Raw genomic sequence first — 10973 nt, forward strand, 5'->3', positions numbered from 1 at the left:
TGACAAAGACTTGGCATTGTCCGTGACAAATGGACCCCTTATGGGTCCATTTGGTTCCATTTGTACACACTCAAGAGTTACAGACCTGTTATGGTCATTCATCTCTTTATGCGTTTCAGGTAATTAATATTGACCACTCATTTTGCATGTCCGTCGCAAAAATGTCCACCACAAGCCAACGATGACCCCCCCCCACACACACACACACACACTGAGCATTTTCAGGCTATTAGATGTCTAAAATATGTCGTTTTTTAGCGGTCTAGGCTTAGATTAGACAGCTAATCAACGTCTAAGCTAAGCCTATAGGGCCAGCTATAGCCCGGTATTAGACAGACGTCTACTAGCCGACTATTGCTCAGTGGGACCTGGACGGAATCCATTCCTGGTTCCTCAAATGTTGGATCGGCATTCCCAACCCTAGCACGCCATGCACGCGCGCACACACACACACACACACACACACACACACACACACACACACACACACACACACACAGACACACACTACATGTTGTAGGCCACGTAGATGGGGTCGAGCTGGTCCTGCAGGAATCCGTCGCGGAGGTGCATGCGCTGCTTCTCGCCGCGCGAGTTGATGGGGATGACACCGAGGTCCGTCACCACCACCACGCCCACGATCAGGTAGTGCTCCTCCAGCACCGCCTTGGTCACCATGGGAACCAGGTCCAGAGCCTCCTGCTCCGAGCCCTCCAGCTCCACCACCACCACCAGCAGGTTGGTCCAGGGGAACACCGCGCTGTATGAGGACGCACACACTTGTTAAATTGATGTGTTGATGTTATTATGGTATTTACCATAGGCAATATTGTCCGGGGACCCCTAGGGGTCCTTGAGGGAGTTCCAGGGGGTCCCCAGCTAAATGATTGTACACCATTTGTACACTCTCAGAGTTAAATTAAGTTTGATTTTACAATTGGTTTCTCAGAGATAGAAATGCCATTAAATGGGGGTCCGTGGCCTAATGCATGTCAAACTGGGGGTCCTTGAAATTAAACGGGTTGAGAATCACTGCTAGAACCGTAAAAATCTTCTCTTATGGGGGTCCCAGGCATATCTTTTCAAATGGGGGTCCGCAGGCTCATTGGTGTCAATTTGGAGGTCCTTGACATGAAAAGGTTTGGGAACCACTGGTCTGCAGTATACGTACCACTCCATGATGCTCTTGTGCGTGCGTATGACGGAGGTCTCGATGTCGATGGGGTGGTAGCGCATGCCTCTCAGCTCCATGGCCTCCTCCAGGGCGCCCACCACGTACAGTGCGTCGTGTCTCTCTGTGTGGACGGAGTGTGGAGGGGCCACGGAGCGGAGAAAGAAGAAAAACAAAACAATTAAAAAAAAGTGCATTTAGGCCTGGGCCGTGGCTCAGCGGTACAGGCACCTTGGCTGGTAATCCAGTCTGGCAGTGTGCCGCGGGTTCGACTCCCGATCCCGACGGCCTTTACTGCATGTCACCCCCCCCCCCCCCATCTCTCTCCCCATTTACTGTCAGCCTACTGTCTGTCCCTCCATACAAAAATATAAAATAAAGGTGAAAGCCACAAAAAAAAACATAAAAAAGGGGAAAAAAGGTGCATTTATATAGCGCTTTTATCAGTTTCACTTTTTATACAGTCTAATCATGAACAAGCGATAAAGCGGAAGTGAAGCCTCCTCGCCACTTCCGTTTCATCTTTACAGTCACACATAAACATAGCTTTTTCAGAAAACTGATGTAGAAGACATTTTTAGAATCTGATTTTAGGTCAAAATGGGTTAAGCAAAACATTTGAGTACATTTTTCCCCCATCACCACCACTGATTCCCGTGCACGCCTGCCTTACCCCCGCTGGCGTCGGTGAGCTCTGTACGCCGAAGGAAGCCCAGGTATCCCGTCCTGGCCCAGGTGGTCACCGTGTCCCCAAAGCTGAGCCTGGAGTTGAAGTGGTCCGACTGAAGGACCTCCTCGCCATAGCCGCTGTAGTAACCACTGCCGTTGTGGGCGCTGTGCACCCAGATCTGACACGGAAGACAAGGTAGAAGAACAAGACCTTTTGAACTCTGCAGGCGTTCCACGTTTTCATGGATTCAAGTAAAATAAAATCTCGCGACTGAAACGGTATGCCCCCCCCCCCCCCCACATACGACTAGCGCTGTTTCCTAAACAATTAACGCAATATGTCAATTAAATTATGATGTTTTAGTCATATTGTAAAAGAAAGGAAGGAAGGAAGGAAGGAAGGAACTGCAAGAGTGAGGTCTAGCCAACACCAACTCGGGATTCCTGGATCGCTGCCCTCCACAAATTCCTATCCAACATCAGGTTCTTGAGCTCTGCAGTGTTGTCAGCCAAGCTGTCGCGTCCTGGGCATGACGTTAAACTGTTCCGTTCGAGAGGACCGGCGACCCTCGAATGTAAACAGCCATGAAAGGAAACTATGGATCATTACACCAGTAAAAGAAAGAAAGAAAGAAAGAAAGAAAGAAAGAAAGAAAGAAAGATCTTATACCTCTCCTAAGTGAGAGTCACCCAGGGGACCCTTGGTCTCAGGGTTGGCGATGATGATTCGCACCCCAGGTAGGATCTGAAACATCAGACAAACAGAAATGAAAATCACCATAAAAACAATAATCGCCCCACTCTACCCCTGTGTGGCTCCTGTGTGAGGCCTCATAGCGTGTAGTGGAAGTCTAGTCTACTCACCTTCCCAGACTCCATCAGTGGCAGACTGTGAGGAGAACCCCTCTCCACCAGACGCACCCTGGAACGTGCACACACACACACACACACACACACACACACACACACACACACACACACACACACACACACACACACACACACACACACACACACACACACACACACACACACACACACACACACACACACACACACACACACACACACACACACACACACACACACACAGGTCTGAGTCTGATGACCATGACAATGTCCTGAGATGTGAATAGTTCAGAAGTAAGAAAGGTTGTTCTATTAATAGACAATCAACATTGATTGATTGATTGATTGATTGATTGATTGATTGATTGATTGATTAATTTATTAAAAATACATTCAAAAGGATACAGACACAAGAAAGCCGTTATAGGATTGTTTCCGTTGTGGTTCTCTTGGGGAAAGGGGATGGGGAGCACTGTTGGTAATATTTTATTTTGACAATGATATGGACACTGACTATCAATAAAATAAAATAAAAACATGGCATGCCAAAAAGGTTGCAGACCCCTGAATAATGAATTTCTAAAATAGTGGAAATAGTAGTGAGCGACAATTCAAGTAAAATATCATAATCGTGACAGGCTAACAGCCCTATAGAGCTGGGGTTCTCAACGTTTTTGGCTCGGAAATGCTTTGGCCATGTCTCGACTTGGTACAGAAAGTGGTGTTAAGAGGAATGAGTGACAGGCTGTCCTTACCTGTCGTGACGCAGTGCCCTCATGTCCACGTACACCGTGGTGGGGTCGGGTCCTGACGTGCCCTGCAGTCACACACGACACAACACGACACACAGTCATCGGCATACCAGAGCAGGTGTGTTTCTCAAACTTGTTCATTCTTCTTTTCCTTTCGGCTTTTCCCTTCAGGGGTCGCCATGATCGAATCATCTGCCTCCATCTCACCCTGTCCTCCGCCTCCTCTTCTCTCACACCAACTCATTTCATGTCCTCTTTCACTAGGCTACATCCATACATCTCCTCTTTGGTCTTCCTCTATAGGCCTCCCAACCTCAACATCCTTCTACCGATATACTCACTATCCCTCCTCTGTATGTGTCAAAACCATCTCAGTCTGGCTTTATCTCCAAAGCATCTGACTTGCGTTGTCCCTCTGATGTCCTCGTTCCTGATCCTATCCATCCTTGTTACTACCAGAGAGAACCTCAACATTTTAATCTCTTCTAACTCCAGCTCTGCTTCCTGTCTTTTCTTCAGTGCGACTATTAAGTATTATTATTAATTGCTTTAGTTTACACCAAAGGTACTGTCTACTGGTGACACCCACGCCTACCCGACGAGTCCCCTTCCCACAACCGCCCGCCCGCCCGCCCGCCATCCCACCATCAACTGTACCTTACCTGCAGACAGATGGCCAGGTTGACCCGGCAGCCGAAGGCGGTGCTGACGGAGCGCGGGTGGAGGCCCAGGTCCTTGAACAGCTTGGAGAAGGAGTGGGTCAGCGACATGCGGGGTCTCTCCTCGGCCACCACCACGCAGGCCCTCACGCGGGACAGGTCCAGACCCCGAGCCTGCCGTTGATTGGTTGAATATTGCTCAGTTAGTCAGACATGGAAAACGGCGCAAGGTGCAGCAAGACGGTTGGTGGGAAAAGTACTCCATTTCTTTTCACGCGAGTTAAAGTATCAATACTGCAATGTATATATACTCTGTTACAAGTATAAGTCCTGTGGCCTGGGCGGCTAGTGTAGCGGCCCGGGCACCTATGCTGCTAAACCAGCCTAACGGCGTGTCGTGGGTTCGACTCCCAATCCCGACGACCTTTGCCGCATGTCACCCTCACCCCCATCTCTCTCCCCATGTCCTGTCGCCATACTGTACATTATCCAATAAAGCCAGAAAAAGCACACAAAAATATATCTTTAAAAAAATTAAAGTAGAAGTCCTGTATTCAAAATTAACTTGAGTAAGAGGAGGAAATAGTAAACCCATTTTGGGCGGGAACCCCTTTTGGTGTATAGCATTATGTTATGCTTTAGCTATTGAAAAATAGCAGATCTACAAGCTCATAGCGCGCCAAGTGGCGCCGAGTGGCGCGCTACGAGCTTGTAGGTCTGCTATTTTTTTTAAATCACACACACAAACACACACACACACACACACACACACACACACACACACACACACACACACACACACACACACACACCCCTCCTATAATGCAGTGCTAGTTACATTACTGTACATCCAGTATGTATCAATGTACATCATGTTGATGTACATTATGATATGATATAGTACTTTATTGTCAGTTCACACTGAAATGTGTCTTGCCACCCAGCAGCCAAGTATGCAGAACACATTTGACATAGCACAAAAAACAAAACAATATTACATACAGAAAGACATGAAGACAAGAGCAATATCCACCACCTAGATTACCCCATGGCTACTACAACTCCCAATTAAGCCTCAAAATTGACTGGTGGACAAAGGACCTCTTCAGTCTGCCCTTATTGTATGCTGGTACACCATATCTCCTTCCTGAAGGTAGCAACCTATATTCACCATACACCACATGGTTAGTATTAGAGGTGATATTCCTTGCGAACATGAACTGGCTGAACGTTTTGTTCGGTTTCTGCACTCGTCTTCTCCGATCTGACAAAAGCAACATATATTGTAATATGCATCCTCTGGCTTTTAGCACGGCCGCCGCTTCCCAGTCTCCATGGAGATGATGATGTGTTGGAAAAAAAGGTTAAATCCTCAAAATAATCCCTGTATCTTCCGTCACTATAGAGCAGTAGACCAATCACGCTTGTTTCTGTCCATATCCTTTGACCAATAAGCCGATGCCCCCGGAGGGCCGCGGAAGCAGAGCGAGACACAGAACCATGTCGGACTCATAACAGGTCTTATTATTAGCCCAGCGTGGGTTGGCGTTGTCAGACAGACAGGCTGGTCATGGCAGGTGTAATATTAGCCCAGCATGGGTAGGTGTTGTGGGACCAGGCAGACAGGCTGGTCATAACAGCTGTATTATTAGCATAGGTTGGCGTTGTGGGACCAGACAGACAGGCTGGTCCTTCAGGTGAAGGAGGCACAACGATGCGTTGTCGCTGTTGAAACCTCTTGTCTCGTCTTTGATTACGTCACCCTGCAGGATTTGGTCATGGCCAAGGTATTTAAAACTCATTCTGTGCCCTTGACGTGTTTTGCGTGTTTTCCACTGGAGGGCGCTGTCCGCTAACCTATGGATCATCCATGGTTTTGGTGATTCTCGTGAGCCCCCCCCCCCCCCCCCCCCCGGAATTGCACCACTCACTTCACACGGGTGTGATTTTCAAATGTAGGTGAAACAACGCTCTAAATACTGTTTTCAGGAGGCCTGGTCGTCTGCGTACTTTTGACTACAAGTTTTTGCTTTATATATGTGTGCTAAAGTATAGTCTAAACTTTCCCGGCCGTCGGTAACCAGTAGTGCTAAGTATAGGCCTTGACACTACATTGATGACACATGTAGTGTTTATTATAACATCGACTGTCTGCCGCCTAGCTGCAGTGTCTCTATATGCACTGCCTCTTTGCTTTTCCTTGTTCCCTGGAGTCTATTAAAAGGACATGGAATCTGATCAATGTACCCTCACAGCAGAGCAGAACACATGCATGTGTGTCTGTATGAGTGTATGGTAACAAAGGTTTACAAAGGCACGCTTGTGCACGTGTGTGTGTATGTGTGTGTGTATGTGTGTGTGTGTGTGTGCGTGCGTGCGTGCGTGCGTGCGTGCGTGCGTGCGTGCGTGCGTGCGTGCGTGCGTGCGTGCGTGTGCATGTGTGGTTGTGATAGTCGAGAAACTCGAAACAGCTGATTGATGTGTACAGTACACTGTCATAGTGTGGGAAAATCCAGCTGGGAAAATATGCTATATGCAGCTTTTGACGGCTACAGTGATTGAGATTTCTTTTTTTTCCCCCAAAAAAACAAGATTTAGAAAACCTTTTTTGGTTTTCCCCGCTGCTCACCTTGAGCGCATCGGTCTGCAGGCCCAGCCCCTTGGTGCAGAGCTCCATGACGCTGTAGGAACAGAAGGTGTCTCGAACCTTCAGCTGGCTCACCGCCAGCAGCCACAGGGCCGGGTTGGACTCCAGCTCCACCGGAGGGATCAGGATGGACTGGTGACCCGAGTACACACTGCAATGAGAAAGAGAGAGAGAGAGAGAGAGAGAGAGAGAGAGAGAGAGAGAGAGAGAGAGAGAGAGAGAGAGAGAGAGAGAGAGAGAGAGAGAAAGAGAGAGAGAGAGAGAGAGAGAACATATGGATCAGGATGGACTGGTGACCCGAGTACACACTGCAATGAGAGAGAGAGAGAGACAGCGAGAGAACATATGGATCAGGATGGACTGGTGGCCCGAGCACACACTACAATGAGAGAGAGAGAGAGAGAGAGAGAGAGAGAGAACATATGGATCAGGATGGACTGGTGGCCCGAGTAGGCGAGTACACACTGCATGAGAGAGAGAGAGAGAGAGAGAGAGAGAGAGAGAGAGAGAGAGAGAGAGAGAGAGAGAGTGAGAGAGACCGACCTGCAGAGGCACCACAGGACGAAGCCCAGTCCACAGTAAGGGTCCAGGCAGATGGCCACCTCTCTGGACGGGTACAGCTCACACTGCAGCTTCACCGACCGACAGAACGCCCCGACCGCATTGTGGGACATCTGCAAGTGGTGGGAGGGAGAACGGAGTCACATTGATTCACGCAAGTATAAGAAAATTGATTCTGCAACGAAGAAATACTCTTACAAGTAAAAGGATCCGGATAATCAACAAGTTGCTTGGGTAAAAGTACAAAAGTATTAGCCATCAAAATATACTTAAAAGTACCAAATTAAAAGTACTAGTTATGAAGAATGTCCCATCTAAAATTAAAGTCTTTTGAAAATAGCAGATCAACAAGCTCTGCAAACTTGTAGATCGGCAGACACGTGCACGCACGCGCACATAGACAAACGCGGAAGAGACGTGATGTTTATTTTCATCACTTCAGGACTTAGAGTATAAATATAATAGAGACGTCACCGAGGGGAATCCCTGAGGCGAAATGGAAATAGTGGCCGAATTTGGTATTGCAGCTCGAGCCAGCGCTGGAACGTTGACTGTCATTGCGCACGTCCACGTTATTGGGGCAATGACACGTGAACGCGTGCAATGATAGTCAACGGCCAGCGCGTTCACGATTTGGCCCAATCCATCCCAGAATGCACTCTGATCCTACCCGGAAAGAGGAGTGAAATCGCCTCATGCGCTTTTGAGCAACTTAATGCAAGTGGATGGGAGAAGAAATCCGGTGACGTCTCTATTAATATACTGTATACTCTAAGCTTCAGGACCTGAAAATAATTCCCCATGTTGTTGTTGTTGTTTCTTTTCTCCCCCCAATCTTTACGGATCTGCGTGGGAGGCTTGCTGACAGCATGTTTTCATAACGCCTGTGGTCCGGGGGAGATATTCTAAAACTGTCCACCCTGCCAGCCGCCAGGGCACTTAGGGTTTTACTTGAGATTGCAACAAACTGTAAAATACAGTGTTGGTTTAAAGGTGGGGTGATTTTCTTTGGTTAAAATAAGTGTTAAAACTCTTTCCATGTCCATGATGCCGTTCACGACTTATTTTAAAGTGTCAATCTGTGCCCGTGACAACTTTCACGACTTTTTGTGATTTTCTTTGGGTACAGACGACCCTCGATTATACTAATCGTAGGCGGGTGTTGTTTCCGTAGGAGACGAGTTTGAATATGTTCGTATGTAAAATAAAATATGGAGATAAGAGCTTTCTCCTCGACGATGAGCAAGATGTACTTGGTTATTGGTTCACAATGTGTGTGTTTGAATTGCGGTGAGGATGCTGGAGGACATGACCCAGACTGACCTGCACGCCGGCCAGCATTCCCGTAGTGGACACGCTGAAGTCCAGATAGGCAAGGCCGTCTGGGTTGGAGGGCTTATAGAGGGCTGGGGGCTTCTTCTTTGGCAGGTCGTCTGGACACACACACACACACGCACACGCACACGCACACGCACACGCACACGCACACGCACACACGCACACACACACACACACACACACACACACACAAGTACACAAAGACATCAATGACAGAAACAAGACGAGTACAGTAAAACTTGTACAGTACATGTGCCATATCACGGGTAGAGTGGCTGGATGGTAACCATAAGGTTGCCAGTCTGAACCCGGGCTCCCCCAGAGTTACTGTCGAAGTGTCCTTGAGCAAGACGCTGAACCCACATTGCTCCCGATGTGCTGGTTGGTGCCTTGCATGGTTTACGCTGCCATCGGTGTATGAATGTGTGTGTGAATGGGTGAATGTAATGCACAATCTCTGTAAAGCGCCTTGGATAAAGGCACCATATAAATGCAACATTTACCACATTTTATCACTGTTTCCCAAAACAGTGGGTCGTGACCCACTGTTTGTTCCCACCAAAATAAATGCGTCATTGTCAATGGCCCATAACTGTACATGTGTGTGCGTGTGTGCGTGCGTGCGTGCGTGCGTGCGCGTGTCCGTGTGTGCGTCCGTGCGTGCGTGCGTACCCGTGTCCAGGACAGGGGGCCAGTTCCTGATGTCCACCGTGGCCATGGCCTCCTTGGAGCGCAGCAGCTTGCAGATGACGGCCGTGGTCATCACACACGATGAACGACTCACCTGGAACACGGGAGCCAAAACGACGGGTGGTAGAGAGAGAGAGAGAGAGAGAGAGAGAGAGAGAGAGAGAGAGAGGATTTGGAGGAGGTAAAATAAGTTGACATCACAAAGTACAGTGAGGCATTTTTTCATCTTTATTTTTAATTCATGTTGCCGGACCACATTGGATAACGTTTTTCATTTTACTTTTATGTGTTTACTTTATTTGAGTGTTTATATGACCAAAATCTAATCAAATCCGGTGGACATTATTTGGAAAATAATACAATGTAATTGTAAAAGCTTTTATGTTGGCTATGCTTTGACCAGTCTGGGTTTATTTGCCAAATAATTGACTGTACAAATATCCTGCTCATTATTACATTGGCTACTTGGGGGCAAAATCAGTCATCTGACATGGGATGATGATGAACTAGAAAAAGTGCCCTTCCGGCACAAGTCTCCACCAGGAGGATAGGAGTGTGTGTGTGTGTGTGTGTGTGTGTGTGTGTGTGTGTGTGTGTGTGTGTGTGTGTGTGTGTGTGTGTGTGTGTGTGTGTGTGTGTGTGTGTGTGGCGGCTTGGCCTGCTGTAGCGCCACCATGAGGCTGATTTGAAAACTGTCAAGTGGCATTTCTTCCAAAGCCTAGTGGGAATATGCATGCACAGTTTCACCACAATCGGACGCTGCGTTGAGTAGTACCTGAGAAGTTTAGAAGCCAATTGTAGCCAATGAGGGTGGATTATGAGAAATCAAACAAACCCGTCTTGATCACATGACTATGGAGAGCATGTGTACCGATTTCCATGAAATTTGGATACAATCTGAAGGAGTAATATTAGAAAATGTGTTTTACATATGTCGGCCTCCTGGTGGCGCTATAAAGAGCAGATGTGAAAAATTCCAGGCACAGGTTTTTCCTTGGCCTCTAGGGAGTTGGCATACAAAGTTATCCACAGATCCGTGCAGTTAGAGGTAAAAATACTTTTCGGCCAGTTATAGCGCCACCATGAGGCTGAGTTGAAAATGTTCATGTGGCATTTCTTCCTCGGCCTAGTGGGAATCGTGCACAATTTCACGGAAATCACACGATGTGTTCATGATTTGCAGCATTTTGTTTGAAACTGAGCACTCCTGCGAACTTTGGAAGCCAATCTTAGCCAATCAGGATGGAGTCTGAGAAATCTGAAAGACCCGTTTCGTTGAATGGTTCTAGAGAGACTGTGTACCAATTTGCGTGATGTTTGGACAAAATCTGTAGGTGTACTGTGGCCTCCTGGTGGCGCTATAACAGGCCGTTCTGGAAATTTTGGGGCAGAGGTTCATCGTTGGCATCCAGGGAGTGTGTGTGCAAAATTCGGCATCGACCGGGTTAACGGTGCCGGAGATTAGCTGTTCACAGACGGAAGGACGGACGGACACACACGGACGGACGGAGTGCAAAACATACTCTCTCCCCATGCCTTCGGCCTGGTGGAGACAATTATCTGATGGTGTTCAGAACAGTGATCTACTATGAGGAAATTACAGTGATTCTCAACCAATGGTCATTGAGTGCCACATG

General features: G+C 47.8%; 1 protein-coding gene across 1 annotated transcript in view; it reads right to left on the reverse strand.

Moving 5' to 3' along the window:
* Positions 1-352: 352 nt before the first annotated feature.
* The window catches only part of LOC306913200 (disco-interacting protein 2 homolog C-like), a gene marked incomplete at its 5' end in the record, with an annotated part of 84753 nt that continues 74132 nt past the window's right edge, over positions 353-10973 (reverse strand). The window contains 11 exon segments of the mRNA XM_079489788.1: positions 353-760; positions 1172-1295; positions 1845-2019; positions 2511-2585; positions 2705-2762; positions 3445-3506; positions 4104-4274; positions 6730-6898; positions 7291-7421; positions 8632-8741; positions 9319-9430. Of these exon segments, the coding sequence (XP_079345914.1) occupies positions 508-760; positions 1172-1295; positions 1845-2019; positions 2511-2585; positions 2705-2762; positions 3445-3506; positions 4104-4274; positions 6730-6898; positions 7291-7421; positions 8632-8741; positions 9319-9430 (1440 nt within the window). The 3' untranslated portion in view covers positions 353-507.

The sequence above is a fragment of the Electrona antarctica genome (genome assembly GCF_951216825.1).
Source record: "Electrona antarctica genome assembly, chromosome: 20".
NCBI classification, from domain to species: Eukaryota; Metazoa; Chordata; class Actinopteri; order Myctophiformes; family Myctophidae; genus Electrona; species Electrona antarctica.